The sequence below is a fragment of the Melanaphis sacchari genome, unplaced genomic scaffold, assembly GCF_002803265.2.
Source record: "Melanaphis sacchari strain LSU unplaced genomic scaffold, SCAv2.0 Contig85_pilon_pilon, whole genome shotgun sequence".
NCBI classification, from domain to species: Eukaryota; Metazoa; Arthropoda; class Insecta; order Hemiptera; family Aphididae; genus Melanaphis; species Melanaphis sacchari.
This window is the reverse complement of record NW_020271605.1, coordinates 1111927-1131665: the sequence shown is the minus strand read 5'-3', so window position 1 is coordinate 1131665 and position 19739 is coordinate 1111927. Positions and strand designations below refer to the sequence as shown.

Below are 19739 nucleotides of genomic sequence, written 5' to 3'. Positions count from 1 at the left end.
TTAAAGGTGATTTATCGTTACGGCGTTAAATCAACCAGTGCCAATGGTGTGTATTATATCGATATCGTATTGAGGAGAAAAAAATCCAAATCGCCTTATAATGTCACCCCCGCCAACGACGTGCCAAATACTTTTTTGCAAGAGCTAAATAAACACACATCAGGTATATTAAACGTTGTCGAATCTTGCTCGTATATTAAATAAATATTATTTTCCGAAAGAGACATAAACGTTTGTCTGTCCTGATTATTCAACAAAACCGCACGTTTTGTCAATTTTTTTTTTTTGTATTTTGTTAGCAATTTAATATAGTTTTATTTTTGGCATATACGCATACAAGTGCAAATTAATTCACTAAAAAAAAACTCGAGTTATATAATAACGAATCATCGCACGTTAAGACATATGTCAATTTGCAAAAACTTCTCTTCTAGGTGTATTATTGTGATTAGTGTTATATATAAATATTTTTTTTATTAAGTAAAAAAAATACACAAGTATACATATATACGAAATTTTGCACAGCAAGTATTAATGATGTAGGTGGTTTACATATCATGAAAGAGGCGCGATATAGGAGAGCTCCCAATGGAGCTACCTACTTAAGGGAATTTTTTTTTTTAGTAGTGTTATATTTAAACAGAAAATTTTTGGAAAGAAATAGAATACACGATAGCACGATACAACTTCAGATGTGTTGTCTCGTAATTTTATTGAAGCATGATACTAATAGATTACTAACCAAAACTTTACCTAACGTTTTTCTTCATAATTTTTATAATTTTATCACACATCAAAAAAGTTTAACCTACCAAATTACGATGTATTATTATTCACCAAGAATATTATAATAATTATAAACTATGTTATAAATTATTAAATATAAATTTGTGTTATTAAAAAATAAATTAATAAATAAATAATAATAATAATATAATTTATAAATAATTTATATATCTAATAAAAATACCAATTTTTTATAGAGGTGCAATAACATGTTAATATTTTAAAATTCACCGTTAGCATATTCGAAGGAGTCTGCAGTTGTTTAGTATAGGTCATCATCCAATCGAATACCTTTTTACTTTTAATTATACTATTCGTTTATCAAACATCATTTGAGAAATATCTTGTAACAAATTACCAAACACGATTTTTTTTCCGGCGATAACACTTATATTAGAATTAATTTGTGTAAAAATATGCGATCAATGAGACCGCTACTTCTCGTATTATTAAGCACATTATTCCTATGTATTTAATCTTTGTCTTATTAATTCACAACAATACGGCAAATTTCACGTCTTGAATAATCCATTTTACCGTTATTTTTAATATTATATGGAGTGAATATTGAAGTGTTGACCTAAATTATTATATTTAATGTAAATAATTTGATTTATATTTTTTTGAAGCTAATTATTTAATTTTACAATATTGAAATGCTCATAATTTACTTTCCAAAGTAAATTTAATTTAAACAACAAACAAGTTGAAAAATTTCAATACTATGGGTTAGTAAGACAGTTCCATCAACACAATAGTATAAGGTAAAATACGTCCTGTTAAAAAAAAATACATAATACTGTATATTTAAAAGTTCGGTTTCTACAGAAGGGTTGTGACTTAGTAAGTACTTACTACAGTTTTAACGTTTCTTGTGGATACATAATAGTTAACTCGAGTTTGCGCGAGCGAAACATTTAAACGACTTAATAATTGTCAAATTACGCGAAAGAAGATTCCATTTATACCACGATTCTCTGCAACATCAGCAATCTATTATTAAATATATATATCTATAGGCTATAGTGCGTGATGTATTATTATAGTAATAATGTAATAATAACAATTTCATTATATTCGCAAACTGTGTGTATCTCCAATGTAGTCTCGCTGTATTCGTCGCTCATATAAATACTGCAAGATAAATATAGTAATTTAGCAGGCCGCAAATACTTGGTTACATATATAATATATATATATATATATTATATGCATACACACACTGTCATAACTGAATAAAAGATTAAATTTTGTTTACTTTTTAATTTTCATACTAAATTAATATATATTTTTATACTTTTACAAGATACATTTATATTAATAGAAGATTGAATTTGAACATGTAAGAAACATCATTAGACATTAATATCATCATAATTACAACGATTTTGATGGGTCAGCAACTCATGTATCATAATAATACATGAATAGAACGTTTTACATTACTTATAACTTATCTATTACGTAACTAATGAATACAATTTCCTAATTATATATATATATGTAAGTGATGCAGCATATAGTTTAAGCAATTTGTCCTCGATTTTGTTAAAAATCGATTGTTTAGAGAAATTATATCAAAAATGTTATAAAAGCTGCAGATTTTAAATTAAAAATATATATTCCTATCGAAACAAAAAACAAATAAAAAATGGTAAATATAATTCGAAAATTGGATTTAAACAAACTGAATGTTGAATAATTTCATAATTAGTTTTCAGGTTAAATAACGGTAATCAAATTAATGTTAATATCTTATACGGAATCCAATGTAACATATGATATGGGGTCAACACTCAATAATAATAGACAATAGTATCTAATACTGTGTATTACTTAAGTGGCTATGTAGCTGGTTATGTAAATTTACCTAAATGTATTTTAATTAAATTAAGTTATATTAATTTAATATTTTAAATAGTTTACATAGATATGTAATAAAAATATTTTCCTTGAACTACCTTAATGTAAAAATGTTATAATTTTGAGAGACTTTATTTTATATAATATAAAATAAAAAACATTTAAAATAACTATGTTTATGAAAATATTATATTATTTAAAAGGTACCTACTAAGTTTTTCTTTCAAATAAAACTATTTTATCTAAAAATGAAAATTATTGTTTTTTGAACTTTTAATCAAGTATTAAATGCAACTTTTGTCTCCGGTTTCTTCTAGTATGATAGGGTAACATATTGTTATATCAAATATGCGTATTCAAACACTGCTCGTTTATGATAACGATCACAGTGAATCACTATAGTTTATGCATACAATATATATATATATATAATACTGTTGTACATATTCGACGATGACCAATTCACTTTACACAGTGATTCGTACAACATGTTTGAACTCGAGTAAACCAAACAAACAATAAATGAAGCATTTCAGATATTCAACCCCGAACCGTCCGGATATTGAACCCTGGGGGGTGCAGCCCGGATATTATGACCTATGACGACTGCAGAGTAATGGGTACGTCGTGCTACTAATATGCTTCGATTTATAATATATTCTCGTAATCGAACGGTTTCGATACAAAAATAGTCAGTCAAAAAGTAAATAGGTATTGTATTAAAAGTGCGTCGCACATTAATACATATTCGATTTTCAATTATCTATTATTATCTCTATATATTAAACAATTTTTGGAAAAAATTACGTGAAAATTTAATATCGACTACTATACATTATTTTAAACATTAATAATATTTTATAAAATTAATGCTATAACTGTGATCGGTAGTATCTTAATGTTAATCCTGCAGCTGATCCATGATATTAAAGTGAATATACTGAGCAGCTGTTTAGTATATTTAATACATTTACTAGAATTTGAATAATGTAGATATCTGATGAGCTTATAATTGAATGTATTACTTAAAGATGTCCAAAAAAACAGTAATTATGAATGACAAAAACAATTTAAAATAACTATATAATACTTTTATGTTATACACATGATCACTGCTAAATAGCAATAATATTAAAAACCACATTATTTTGTGTCCATCCTTTTAAATATTTATCCACGAGTCTGTACTTGTTTGAAATGAGCATATTTGCTCGCTGACGGCAACCATAAATCGATAAAACTTATTGTATTTAATAAGTGCGTTGTACACGATACCATTTACAATATATATATTAACACATAAAATAGAACGAAACTCGAACCAAAACGTATTTATTTCATTAAATAGTGTAAAACGATCGTTTTTATTCACCCATTGAAAAACGAAAAAAAAAACATTCGTATAAAATGAAGTCTACGCACGATAATACTTATAAATATATAAACAATAAATTAAACGAGCGTGGTGACATTACGCCATAGTAAATAGGTGACTATATTTTGCATATCAGTTTTATCGACGAGCTATACAATCACAAACTAAGCGTATATCAATACATGTGCCATGTGCGTACGATTAATATAACCGACGACGACAAATCCAATTTCAAAAAAATATAACAGCTTAAGGTTGTCAATTTGGGGCGCTAATAAATTACATAAATTAATAGGTACATTATATATCATACAATACTATACACTATAGAGATACCTACTATACTATATACGACCACGTGCGGGCGCGCGCACACACACATACATAAAATAACATTAAAATAATAATGTGTACATCGAAAAGCGGCATCGTCGAAATAACATATTGTAAAGTCGTAACCGATGTCTGGCCGGATGAGCGCCGGCGACCCCGTACAATAAAAACAAAACAATAAACACGACGTAAGACGACTATAGGTTTATGTATCGTATTATTATATTAAGTTGATTTAATCTCGTGCCGTGTTTCATTACGATGTAAATATAATAGGTAAATAATAAATGACACGATTTAGGTTCGAATATCGTTTAATGCGTGAAATAATGTCGTGTTCACTCTTTGACGTCGCAAACGCCCCGTTTAGTATTATATTATCATACGACCACAAGTAACATACTCGTAGCTCGATTTATATGTACGCACGAACATTATTTTGTGAACGGCAAAAACATAGCATAATACACGCAGTATTTCAATTTTCAATTGGCCGCCGAATGGCGTGTATATTTTCGTACTATTTTACGCTCAAACAGTCAAACGGTAATGATTGCAACGATATAGTTGGACGTTCAAAGGCATTAATAGATAATAGCGCGCGTTATATAATATACATGGTCCGTTAGGTATTATCCGGCAGACTCGACGACGACGAACGACATCTCGTTACGGCGGATTTATGAAAACTAAATAATTGTGTGTTCGAGTGCCAGATAGGTGTTATACGTTTCGATGATCGTAGTTATTATATACAGTATACAAATGTGTATATAAAATATGTTGGCCGAGAGCCATTGAAAACCGTTCGAGTGTACTAAATATTGAAACCTATAAAGATACTTTATATACACTTTAATATTAATGATAATAAGCTATATGCGCTCTTAAGTAGAAAAATAATAAATATGTACACAGTGCGCAACAGTTTTCACTTAATAATTATTTTTCCGCTGCAACGGTAAAAAATATATGTATTTTATACTTAACAAATGAACAAAAATTATGATGAAATATTATAGTGGCGTCATGTTTGATACGTGTATAAAACTGAAATGTACCTAATATTATTATTTCCTTTGAAACCATTAGTTGTAACGGATCATTCTGTTTTTTATACAGTGCACGCACATCGCTTTTCAAATATAATAAAATGGCAGAAATTGCAAAGTTCTCGCGGGACCTATGATAACCTAACCTCACTGATTTAATGCAATTATCACACGAAACTCCAGAGGCTATAATACAGTGTAAAGCGATTCCTACGACGAACGTCGTCGAAAATCCGTCAAATTCAGTCTACTGCTACAGCGGTAGCATATAATATTAGGTATATCAATATGAGCGAGAGAATAATTATTTCTACTCGGAACCAGTGCTGATATTGTCGTCATCGTCGTATCAACAGCTCACTGTGACTTACATGAAATTAGAGATTATTGTTATTATAATGCATAATATATTATTATTGCTGTGCATATAATAAATATAAATTATAGATGAATCTAGTTACAAGGGATTTTTGACGTGACATGAGGTGACGTGTCGTGTCTTTGCAGAGTTAAATATTCCCGCTATATATGTATACGTTGCCATGACATGGGTAGAATGGTAGATATATTAAACATATAATACACAGGGATCGTTATCCTAGTTGTCATCCTTTAGATATCCTCCAACTACACAAGGACAAATTTTGAAAATCCTTCGTACATAATTAAACGTCCATTAGTTCAATTTAGCCAATAGCGTACCAGCGACAGAATTGACGGGCCGACGACGACATTCTCGCGTGCAATTTGTATAATTATACACCGCTAAAGGATTAAACAAATTTTGTAGAACCAACAAAAATATACAATTTATTACATCAACAACTCGTTGCAGTTGCAATAAATCTAAGGATTGACATTTCCTGAGACTGCGAGGGAATTCACAGGAACCGTACAGGAACTACAGGAATAAATAAAGTAGTTTAAGCATTATAACAATATAAATAATAGTGTATTTAATTTAAATATTCAAGGTATTGATTAAAGTTAAATTCAAAATATAAAAAAACAAAACATTAAGTTTTCAACTGGGACATGTATACCTATATCATGTACCTTTTTACTCGTGAAATCGGTGCTATATTATACTAGTAGAATCTATGGGTTTCATTACAATTTTCTGATTTTTTTATTAGGTACGTGAACATAAAAAATAAATTAACATTATAGGTAGGTACTAAATAAAAATTTAATCAAACAAATCTTTTATAATTCTTAATAAAAATACAATTTGAAAAATAAATCAGCCTTTTTTTTATTAACATTTCAAACAACATTAAACATTAAACATTTCATTATCAAATAAATGTATTATAAAATGATGCAAAACGATGCTAAACGATGTTTAGACTTCAGGTCGCAGCTAATAAAAGTTTTAAATTTTTCAGTCGACTAATCAATTGTTCGAGTACTATAATTGGGACATTACCTTTTTTAACCCGAATGTGACTAAAACAAGCGCAGTCGACCTTACCCAAAACGACAATAACTGTGATTATAATCATAACTATTATTATACTTGGATAATTGACCCATGTACTTGTACGGATCTGTACACCGACCGGTGAAGTTGTATACATATGGTTTTGGAGTATTTTCAATACGTAATCGAAATACGCGTGTATGATAATAAACACAAACAGGTAGTTTAAAGCAAGTATGATAAGTGCGTATGATGTATCTTTTGTAGGTAATATGAGTTATAATTGAACTTTCTGAAACAATGCGCTCGTCGTATGTTAAAATATAATATTATATTTCAAGCAAATATGGCAAAACTGGAACGGTCCGATTTTTCATCCGCGATTTTCCTCCTTGACTAGTTTATATGTCTAAATAATATATATTGATGTGGTTATGTTGTTGCGGTCTAGCCTTGGAGTACGACCACTGGACACACTATATTATATACAAATACCGTGCGCAGACGTTGAATAACGCGTCTATAATCGTTTAACAATAATACTAAATCAGCTGCTAATCACACACGTTCTAACTTTATATTTATGTCGTATAATGTATAATACGGCCGTCGAATGATAGACTTACTAGTTACTGGTATATACATCATACAAAAATACCAATAAAATAATACTCTCCTTAATGAGATTTCTGCACACGCAGAGAATTACGAGGTAATACTACAACAAATAGTAGTAAGTAGTGTACGTTACTGTCGCAACGTATAGTGGTACACTTATACGTACATGTACTTAGAATAATAATTATGGCATATAAAATTTTTTTTTTTATTATTATTATCTTTTTTTTTTTTTTAACTTTACGTTTAATAATTTAAACTACAAAATATACTGTTTATATTATTTTGATATATTAAAAATAATGTTAAAAAAAAAATGTAATACAATGTACACAGATAAATATTATTGCTATAAAATTACGTCTAAAGAGATGGCGTCATCAGACTCACCGTGAGTCCACTCTTATACAATATTATGGTGTACAGGAGTTGAATATTAATACAGAAAGCGTTCACGTGACTTACCTAAAACAAAAACAAAAACAAAAACCATTAGATAAATATTTATAATTATTACTACTATTAGTAATGTCATTATCATAAGATACGGCAACTAAAATTGACATTATAATGTAATGATATATTCGTATACATAAATTAGCAATCATTAAAATTTTAACTACAACTTCAAAAATCACATAGAGACGATTTAAGTTCCTCGAAATATTGTAACAACTGCAACGAATACAATAATCGACAAGTACACATCTACATGAAATTAAATCATCTTAGTATATCAAGAAACACGTTTTGGGTAGGATGGAGGTAGTCTCAAATTTCAAAACACAATCAACATTAAAACAAAATCTTTTTTATGCATAAATGCCATACTTGTATGACAAAAAAAATCAAATTACGAAGTTAATTTGTAAGTTTCAATCAATATTTGGGATAATGACGGAGTAGTTGGAATTATGTTAGACTCAAAGATCCACAAGACCACCAATGAACTGATACGTACTACGTAGTCGAGTTACGCCCAGTACAAATTTAGCTGACTTTTCATTTCTACCTAACATACATATAGGTACGCACACAAATACATACACATGCACATAGTTTTTACACAACTCTAAATGTGCATGCATACACACAATACACATCATATTATATAATATTGTTATCGCTATATTAACATTTTTGACTAAATTAATAACATATTGTCGAATTTAATAGTTATTAAATGTTACAACTCAAATGCAATCACCAAATATGCTACATATTAAATTATAATATAGTAACAGCATCAATACCACACTTACATAAAAATGTATTTAAGTATTGCTAGTCGTTATAGAAAATCGCATCTCACGACGGGAACGTAATGCTATTTCTTCAACGAGAAAACCTATAGAATTTATTACGCTGTGACGATTCAATAATACATCATTTCATTTTATTATCTCGTACTATGTTATAGTATAATATACGAGTTTCGTGTGTACATATACAATAATGGAATACGATTTGTCTGCATAACGCTCAGCTTTATCGATGTATAAAATCCAAAGTCGTGAACGCGATGTATAATAATAATGTGTAATAATATAATTTATCGTTATAAGATATACGCGCGTAAGTAGTTTCACCCCGGAGCGTAGACGTCGTTGAGACATAATCAAAACGACTCCCGTGCCCGATTGATGGTAGCGTAACAAACTCTATATTATAATATATTATAATATAATAATAAATATTCACCCGAGCGCGTACCATTATTGCTACCGCGGGGGCTGTACGGTTCGTATAATTCAATAATATATTATATTATTACGGCGAAGGCACAGCAAGTTAATGACGAAGAACGGAATAGTCAGATTTCGATTATTATTATTATTATTATTGATTAAATATTTTATATTATATAAATTATCACAGCTAACCAGCGTATACGAGTGCGTGTGCGTTGTGTATCATCCTTTCCACTTCACCGGTAAACCACCTCTGTGGCATTATAATAAATAATAATGATATTATTTGTATATACACAATAAAAATTATATGGGCTTGTAGGAGAGTGATACTTGATCCCGATCGGATTTGATTGCCGCTAACCTTTTCAAGGTTCCCAGACTACGGGGGGTTTCTTTACTCTACCTACATAGATTTACATATCACCAACAGAGTATTATAGTTTCTCGACAAACGTTTTTTTTTTTTTTTTATTGTTATGGTCTTTCAACCAGTAATTTATACACGGTCGGAGGAGATGATCTTTTTAAACGACATAGGATCGTAATTATTATTGTTGAAAAATATACTTATAAGGCATACTTGAATCATCATTCGTCGTTAGGTTTTTATAGCACATATGTATGATATGTATATTTGTATAATACATAGGTACGAGTTGTTTTTTTTTTTTTTACACCTAAATGATTGTTTCAACTCGACCACTAAAGTCTTTTCGCATTTTGTTGCAATGTTAACGATAAAATGTACCGTTGAAAATTTATCGAACAACTTGAACGAGGACACCACGCCTTAAATCGAACCGCGGTATTAAATCATATGAAATCCGTAAAGCATTTTTATAGGTTGAAAACAACAAAATACATTAAACTGAATTATAATACATAGTTTAACGGGTTTAAATCAAATACATTTTGCAGGAAACCGACGAAAGCGTTTGTCATTCCGATTTGACCCCGCAGATACCGTATATACACAATATTAATGAATGCGGAAAGTGTTTCATGTATATATTATGTCTAATGGTGAACGTAGTGTTATTACGGTAAGTTCGATATAATTAAATATATGGTAAAACGTAAGAAATTTCGTGTTATGTTTAACCAGTTTAGCGAGTTTATAGAGTTATTTCGACAATGTCTATGGAAATGAATGAATTGACAAAAATATCGATGCTTGTATATACAAACCTCATAAATTTCGGTTTAACGGTAAAAAAATAATATTATTGTATTATTATAATTTTTTTCCGAATCGTCTTTTCAGAAATCAACTATCTCATAGTACTAACCTATATAAATGTGATATATAATATACATTATCAGCTACTTCCCGTATAATAGTGTATTTATCACAATATATACGTTTTACGCCCGTCAATTAAAACTTTTATTTTTTGTTGAAAATTTACAATCTGCAATCGCACTAACGGTAAATAAACTGGTTAACAAATACATTAGCTTGAATTTAAAAAAAGTGGTAAAAGTCTCGTCGCGGTCGAGACACCAACGAATTTAATTCAACTAATATCGCAAAAGTTTTGAGTGCAATTTTAAAATAGCAATTCAATTTGTGAACAATTCGCGCACAACGCGTCATCCACAAACGTTGGCGAGCTATATTAAACAGATATATAATAAGCGTAAAAAATACAATATATACATAGGTACAATCGATAAATCCAAACGTGAAACGACGTATGTTATACGACCTACGCGCGTCGTTAATTACGTTTTGACGAGCATCATTGCAAAACGGACACGAATCGACGTGAGAGTAAACATACTATCGTAATAGAAAAACAAAACATGACCATAAATCATAACACCATCGTCGGCGCATTCTCCAGGATCTTTCTACCTGTACATTACACACACATATAGATACAACAAAAATACGCGAGTGACGACGGATTAAGTTCGACGAACGACTAACGCATCATAGGTACGCACAAAACGCGAATTAAAGACAAAAAACGGTGTCGGACGACCGAAAACCACCACAGCGACGGGCGGAAATGGAAAAAACAACATACAAAAGACGTACTTGTTGGCGTTCCCGCGGATTTCGACTTAGCTGTGACGCTAGGTCTCCTGGTGGCCGCGGATGGCGCCCGCCGGACCGGCTTCACCACGTATTTAATGTTCCGTCGGGCAGACTTTTTCCGTTTCACTCGGTCAGGGTTTCGGGCAGCAGGAATCCGGTTCTGGTCTTGGTTCTGGTGATGGTGGTGGTGATGGTGGTGGTGGTGGTTCTGCTGCTGGTGCCTTCGGTGGTAGAGCTGCTGAAGCTGTTCCTGGTCGTCGTCTTCGGTGTCCGCGTCGTCCGTAGACTCTTGCCACCGTCCCCGGCTGCCTTTCGATATCGACTCGTACAGTCTGTCTTGTTCGTCATCGTCTTCGTCATCGGTATCCCCGCGGTAGCGATCCGCGGCGGTGGTGTCGCGTCGCTGCTGCAGACGAGCGTCTTTGGGCACGCAATAGTCTCGGATTTCGACAACTGTACGGGGCTTGGGGTGGTGGTGATGGTGCGGGGCCTGGCGCCTCTTTTCCGGTGGGACGAACATCATGGGGTCCAATTTGAGCTGTCGGAACGGCGACCGGGCGACTACCACCTGATAGAGTTGGTCTTGTGGCGTGGGCGATAGCTGCGCCGCCGCCGTCGGTTTACCCGCGACGGCCGCAGCGGGACGCCTGGGCGCTTTCTTGCGAAACAGTTGCTGCTTGGACGGCCGTGGCGGATCGGACAGCCCGGGGGCGGACAGGCTAAAGCCCGAGTCTTTGCCCGAACACGTGGACGCCACCGACGACCGGGACGCCGTCTTGTTGACGCCGTCCGCGGCCATGGGGTACCGGTGAAACCGCCTGCACGGCACCGGCCGATCGTCCCGCTTGTCCTTGAGCGCGCTCTCCAGCGAATGGTGGGCCCGACGCTGCGGCTGACCGTCGCCGTCAGCCGTCATCGCCGCACCCGCTGTCGGCCTGGCGGGCAGCTCCAGGCTCCGCGGCGCGGCTGGCGGCAGCATCGGCGCGTCCATCCATATCCGTCCGAGGCTGATGGCCGAGTCGGTGCGGCTACTGTCGTCCAGCTCCTTGTGAACGTGGTAACGGTATCGCGCAGGCGGCGTGGGAGGCGGGGGAGGCGAACACGACCGTTTCAAGTTGTTCAAGTCTTCTTCCGCGCGTATGCATCGAATCCACTCGCCGTAATCGATTACCGGCGCGGCGACGGTGGCGACCGAGGAGTCAGTGGTCGCGGCGTCGGCAGCAGCAGCGGCAGTTGTGGAAGCGGCGGTGGGTGGTGGCGATGGCGGTGGTGGCGGTGGCGGTGCTGGCGCGACCGCCTGCCGTCTTCGCTCCACAGGCGGCGGTGCGTCGTCTCTGCAGGGCGGCGCGGGCAGAGGACTTATCGGACGACGACAAGCGGCCCGGGGACTGGCCTGGAGACGGCAAACGACAGGAGTACTAGCCGGGAGGCTAGCGTCCGGCTTGGTCGAGGTAAGTGCGGAGGAATGCTGCTGCTGGTTCTTATATGGTTGTAACGACACATCGCCGCCGCCGACGATGTCGTCTATCGGCAGAGGCTTTTTGGTGGGATTCCTGCCCTTCTGACCACCGCCTCGACTGTCCAAGTAATTCCTGCGGATCGATATCCGTTTGAACGAGTCGCTCCGCTTGAACGGAGACTCGTTACGGTCCTTGTTCTTCCGACGACCGCCGATCAGCCGCCGGAGGTTCTCGAACGTGATAGGTTTCATGCGGGCGTTTTTGCCTGCGACTCTGTCAACTGCAGCGGCCGCGGTGGGTGCGCATCCGTCGTCATCGTCGATTACGCGGTGCTGTTATCGGACGCGCGCACTAATCGCGACACTATCGCGCCGAACAACTCGCGGTCATCAACACACTCGCGCACTAGTCCGGCGACAAAGGTGTATACTATGCGGCTTTTCAAATGAAAGCTCTACGAGAAAATAAAAAGCAATACGCACATGCACACACGCGCACACACACAAAAAACACAAGGGAAACAACACTCGCGACACGCGAACTGCAAAACGCGAGATCGATCGGGTGACGGACGACGACTGCGCGTGTAGTTAATAGTATTATTATATTACGCGGCCGTAAACCGCCGCCGTCAACCGGTTTCGGGTACGGTCGCCGTCGCGGCAGCCACCACCGCTCGGCCAAACCGCCGCGCTCTCTCGCGACCGACCAGTCCGCGTGCGTTTGTGTGGGGGGGAACCGGTTGCGGTGCAGCACACACACACGCGCGGGCACAAACGCACAAACGCGCACACAACGCGAGCACGAAGCGGACAAGTTGCCCCCAAGGTACTCGTACAAGGACGCAGCCGCAAACGCCGACTGTGGTGTGCGAGTGCGTGTGCGTACAGAGCAGCACAGAGAGATCAAAGCACTCGGGTCACTGGCATCCCGCCCGGGCACTGCGATGCTGCTCTCTGGTACGGCCGACGGACACCACCACCAACACCACTATTTCCACTACTAACCACTACTGGTATATAACGAGCTTCGGTCCGGTCACTTGCGTTTTCAATACACACGCTATCGGTATTATTATATTGTTATGTGCACTTGTTGCGCCGCTGCCAGCGGTAATTCGTGTAATGATATAATAATAATATAATATCATTACGGACGGATATTAAACATATTTTTGGACGCGTCTGTACGTTCGCCGGCTTCCTGTTCCCAAAATCCATTTTTTTTTTCCCCGTAGCGATATTAATGACGTGACGTACTTACTCTGCGCGAAATTTCGTGTTATCGAATTATTTATTGTTCCGAGTCCTGGGGCGGAGTGGGCCTCACCGGGATACCGGGAAAAATCCCGGTGGCTTGGAAGCTAAATAGCCGGTCGGCCTGAAGAATATAGATAGAAAAAAAAAATTCATTTCGTTCAAGAGATGAAAATATTGAATGGCCTGGAGGAAATTTATTTTCCGGGCTTGAATTTTTTCCCACTCCACCCCTGTTCAAGCCTAACGGATAACTGATCCCTCCTCCTTTTCCACACCCGTTTCTTTTCTATTTTTTTTAGTGCTACGCGAATTTATTGTAAACCCGTAGGAAATCGAAACGACGTTACATAATATTCTAATTTTCTTTCACTAACTAGAAACTCGACAGTTTTCACGCGTAGCCATGAAATAGTATCGATTGTTCGGTAAAATATTAATAAATTACAATTTTAATACTAACTTATAATACAGTATTTAAGACAAATTGAATTACGTTTTTATAAAACAAATATAATTCGTTTCATTTACATAAAACTGTATTCTAGAACATTTTTCAAGTGAACTTTTTACAGGAAATAAAAAACTAAATTGATGACCAGAAAATATATGATTCAACGACTAGAAGGTCGATAGATATATTACGTAGAAGTATTACCGAAGATCATGTCTGATTCACCACAGGCGTTCGTTTTTATTTATAACTAGAAAACTGGTCCACAAATATTATTCAAAGCAATTTGAAAACAGCTTACAGTTTATGTCACAGTTTTTGAGTGTTGCATAATAAATATTATATGCATTTTTTAAATAACTGCAAACTAAAATCCGATATGCCATAATTTTTTCTCGTAAAAAATAACTTAGTTCATTATAGCTTTAGATTTATATAAGTTTAAAATATACAGAAATTATATCATCTCCGATAAATAAATATAAACATACATATAATATCTTATATCATATAAAAATCATGTATAGTAAAATGTATCAAATTATATGCAATCAGATAAAATATAATTAACAACCTGACGTCCAGACGTTTATGAATTAAATTTAAATTAGATTTTTCAGTTTATTTGAAAATCAGTAAAGTATTTAAAATTTTAGTAAAAATGCTGTTATAACCATAATACATAATTACATAAATTAAACTTATATTCTATATAAATGTAAACCGTAAATTAGTAACTTATGTATGTATAGTAAAACATGAAAATTGATACTAAAATACAAAATTAAATTTATTAGTATCATACTAATAAAAATTAAGCTCTACTTTAATAAAACGCGATTTTGAAAATAAATCGTTACGTTTATTATTTTTATTTCATAGATATACACTATAAACTATACAGGTTTGATTTAAATATTGAATATAAAAAAAAATAAAACAATAAAATAAAGAATATATTTATTGAACTTATTTTAAATTCATTTCAATTTATGCTGCACAAGAATAATAATAACTCTCGTATAATGAATGTATAATTTACTGTACAATTAAAAATATCTTATACACATGAACAGTGAAATATATTATAATTAATTATAAATAAGATGTGTAAACGTTAATTTAAAAGTTAATTGAATTTAATCACAGCACGTGTATCTTTGACTTTCTCTCTGTCTCTCACAAGTGATAGGTACTTAGTATACAACAAGAAATATATTAACTACAAAACACGTTCACGTTGATAGATCATAATAAACGTTTTAAACGACTGTCTTGTGGGCAATGGGCGAACGGGGTCTGGAGAAGTAGTCTTAGACCTTAAATGTTTTCGACAAAAACGAAACACTTCCCATAACATCTTTCCGATTTAACAATAATTTACCATACAGTTTTTATTGATTCGATAGCAATATAATTTCAATAACGCGTTACCTATTGCTCCTTTGATGTATCATAGTAATAACAATGCGAGTCAACACAAAACACAAATTCGGTGCATCAAAATATAAAAATATTAAAATAATTCGATATTTCTATGAAGAATACACGTTGTTCTCTATGAGTTTCTTTGGGTTAATATTGTCCATCTATGTGTGTGTGTGTGTGTGTGTGTGTGTGTGTGTGTTTGTGTGTTTGTGAATTTATGTAGTTCTATTTTTGTCCATATATTGCATGCATAGGTCGCGTCACGCGAGAGCCAAAACAACGCGCGAGATAACACCTAGCAACGTCGTCGTCCCGTTTGGTTTATTGTCGATAATCTTCGAAACCAGAATCTTATAACGAATGAGTATATTTAATATTACAACGCCCAATAATCATTCTTATTAACTTATATCGCATATGTTCCGATTAGGATCGCGGGATTTACTCGATGAGAAAATAAAATAAAAAATAAAAACCAGTCATTCTCGTTGAATACAATCAGTTGGAGCTGATCTGTATTTGCAATGCTTATTATTATTGTTACAAGTGCCGTAGAGTTATATAGCATATTATTATACAGATGAGAACACGAGAATAATAATAATCACTAATTAGCAAAAGAAATTTTGTAAAACTTATATGAGAACTATTACTCGATTGTGCACTGTTCATTAAACGTAAACCAATGCTGCAGTTGTAACTATAATAATAATTATTAATTAATAATACTGGTGCAAGCATGTGTGTAATGTGTATATATAAATATATATAAAGGTAGGTACGACGAATGCTCTAGCCAACTTATCTAGTACGCGGTGCTAATACAAAAAATATTTGCAGTACATAAAGGTTGGTTTTCTGGCATTTACATTCGCTAGATTGAAGATAGGCCGGAAAATAACGCAGAGTATCCGTGTACACATGATATTATGATATATTATTTATCTCCGAGTCCTGTGTATTATAACGTTACAGAATATAGTCTGTTACCCAGTAAATACCCGAAGTCCACTAGGCATAACTGAAACACGATAATGAACCCCATAAACATGGAGCAATATATTTTGGATTTTAAACACGCTATATTGCTGATGGTGCTGTGAATACCTGCGCGATTAATAAATCTATATATACTTGTATATTGTACTTCGAACCCTAATCCGAGGAAACGTATATAATATATTATTTAATGTTTATTGTGTTAATAGATATTTTTTTTTTTTAGTTCGCCTTTACTAATACCTGCAATACACAACCGTTATTTAATCGATTTATGTTCATACAATGTATGAATAATATACATAATATACTATGATAACACGTAATTATTATATGGTATATAATGATATGTATAATGGTATACATAATATTATTACTCATTATTATAATATTATTATTTAGGTACAGGGCATACCGCGGCGGTTTATACTTTATATACATATACGCTGTTGCAGTGAGGCTTAAACTGTCCGTTTAAATTAAGTTCCTTTCAAGTTATACGCATCATCCACGTGTTCCGGAATATCTCCATAGATTAAGAAAATCATCGTCTTTATAAATTTTACTTAGAGAAGAAAAAAACTGAAACACTTTCCTGCGATGAATCGTGAAATACTCTTAGATTATATACATATTTTATGTAAATTATACATAAGACACTATAATATAAGTTACCCAGATTAAACTAATAATAGCTGGTACATATTTATACCGTCATATATTATATTCTATAATATTTTCATCCTATATTATATAATAGATTATATACATAAGACATAACGATATAACGTACATGGTTTTAAACTTCAATCATTATCTTTAAGTGTTAGTCTTAATCAAAAAAATTTTTTAAAGTTTAAAGAATGTTTGATAAACATTTCATGTACACATGTACAATATTTTTAACACGCATTAAGTACTATTAATACATTTTTGAATATGTTGAATAGTTTTTCAATTTTTTGGTTTTTAAAGAAAATTACCCAACATATAATTATACATTTTATCCATGTATAAAATTTAATATAATATAGTAGATTATTACTTATAATAACTTTATAAGGTACTATACATAAAAAACAATTTAACAATAATAAAAAATACCAGAAACACTTGAAAATTCTAAAGAAATAATAATAAGGTAAAAAACAATATTAAAAGCTTGCAAAAAAAAAAAAAATGTATAGCAGATTTCCATTTTGAATATTTACAAAAAAATATGAAATACTAAAAAAAAAAAATGTTATTGAAATATCAGCAGTTTATACTTACTATGTATATTATTTAAATCTATTCATTAATCATAATTATGTTAGTAGAATACGCTCAGTTATTTATACATATATTATTCATTTATACTATACAGAGTAACGAGGCCAATTCTATGAATATTTAAAATTCTGTATAATTTATTATTATGTGTACATTTTTATAAGCAAATATTTTCAAAAAAATACTGCACTAACTATATTACACTAAAATTAAGCAAATAATTAATAGCCACTAAAATAAAATAAAACACATTCATATTTATTTATACTAGGTTGGATGATACTTATTTTAATAGTACAATTACTTATAATTAAAGTTAAAAAATAAAAGTTTCATAAATATATGTGTAAATAAAAATATAGAAAATGTTTGAATAATTTTCAACTCATTTAAAGTTTTAAACTTTGAAATTAGATCAAATAAAACCAATTTATAAACTTTATTATACAAACTTAACAACAAGCAAGTAATAAGAGAATATACGTTTATGAGTAATAAATTTAATTTTATTGATACCAATACCACAAAGCGATAATATGATAAGAAAAGTTATACGACGTAAGACGTTTAGTATAAATTGTTTAGAAAAGTTGAAATTTGAAATTATTTTCCATTTTAGTTACAATATTAACAGTTGGTAATAAACTTTTGCAGAAAATGTGATAAACTATAAACAAAGATTTCTTCTACATTTAAAAATATCAGAAATCGTAATTATAGTTAAATAATAATATACCTATATAGAGTATCCTTTGGGGCTAAGTCTACTACATACGTAAAGTGATGCGTGACCCACTAAATTATATCATACACTTGCTATATACCACTTAACATCATAACTTATGATTCATAATTAGTAATATGTATAAAATGAAACGTTTCAATGCAAAGTAATATTATGTCCAATTTGATAAAAAATTGATATCCTTTAATAGAACAATGAATGACTTCCAAGACGTGAAATTGAAGAGAAATATTAAATAAAAATCGACTAGCTGAATTTCCAAATCACTTAAGACTTTGCGATAAATTTTTGATAAACAATAAAAATTCATATCAAAAACATCGATTTTAGCAGTAAAATTATAATTACGTTAGTACTGTAATTACCTCACAACGAATAAGTACAAGCATTCGGTTAAAGACCACGACTTTAACTGACTATAATATGTTCGAACAACTAAAGTTTAGGTTATAATATTAATTAAGATAAGGTTAATGTTACATCATTATAATTAGTGAGATATATAATAATTAGAGAAATGAAAATTATTTTGTATTTACCTATAAGAAAACTGAACGTTTATATTCAACATTTACATTACAAGTATATTGGTACATATAAAGTCAACTTTTTACTTTAGTGATTGGGTATAGTAAACGTTTGTGTAATACGCGTTACATTGAAAAAACAGTAATTGGATTAATTAAGCATTCATTGAAACATAAAATGTAATATGATAATAATAGACATATTATAATTTCAAATATCGTCAAAACAAACGATTATAGTATTAAATCAAAATCCGTAAACTAAATATATAATCAGTATTAAATATATACATGTTTATCATAGTGGTTTATGACACACTCATCGATGTGTATATTTTACATGTACACTCACTAGATTCGTAATGTATGTTACAGTATATATTTTATAATTTATAATGCTCGATCAAAAT

At 32.9% G+C, this 19739-nt stretch overlaps 1 protein-coding gene across 4 annotated transcripts in view; it reads right to left on the bottom strand.

The window, feature by feature from the left end:
* Nucleotides 1-19739, bottom strand: part of LOC112602274 (disco-interacting protein 2) — a 144965-nt gene that overhangs the window by 69396 nt on the left and 55830 nt on the right. Inside the window, exon 1 of one of the 4 annotated variants that reach the window (XM_025350258.1) lies at nucleotides 11189-13267. The exons of 1 other annotated variant lie outside the window; for it this stretch is intronic. In XM_025350258.1, coding sequence (XP_025206043.1) covers nucleotides 11189-12899 — 1711 coding nt within the window. In that variant the 5' untranslated portion in view covers nucleotides 12900-13267. Of the gene's footprint in view, nucleotides 1-11188; nucleotides 13268-19739 lie in introns of those variants that run through there. 2 more of the 4 variants (XM_025350259.1, XM_025350257.1) reach the window with 2 other exon arrangements.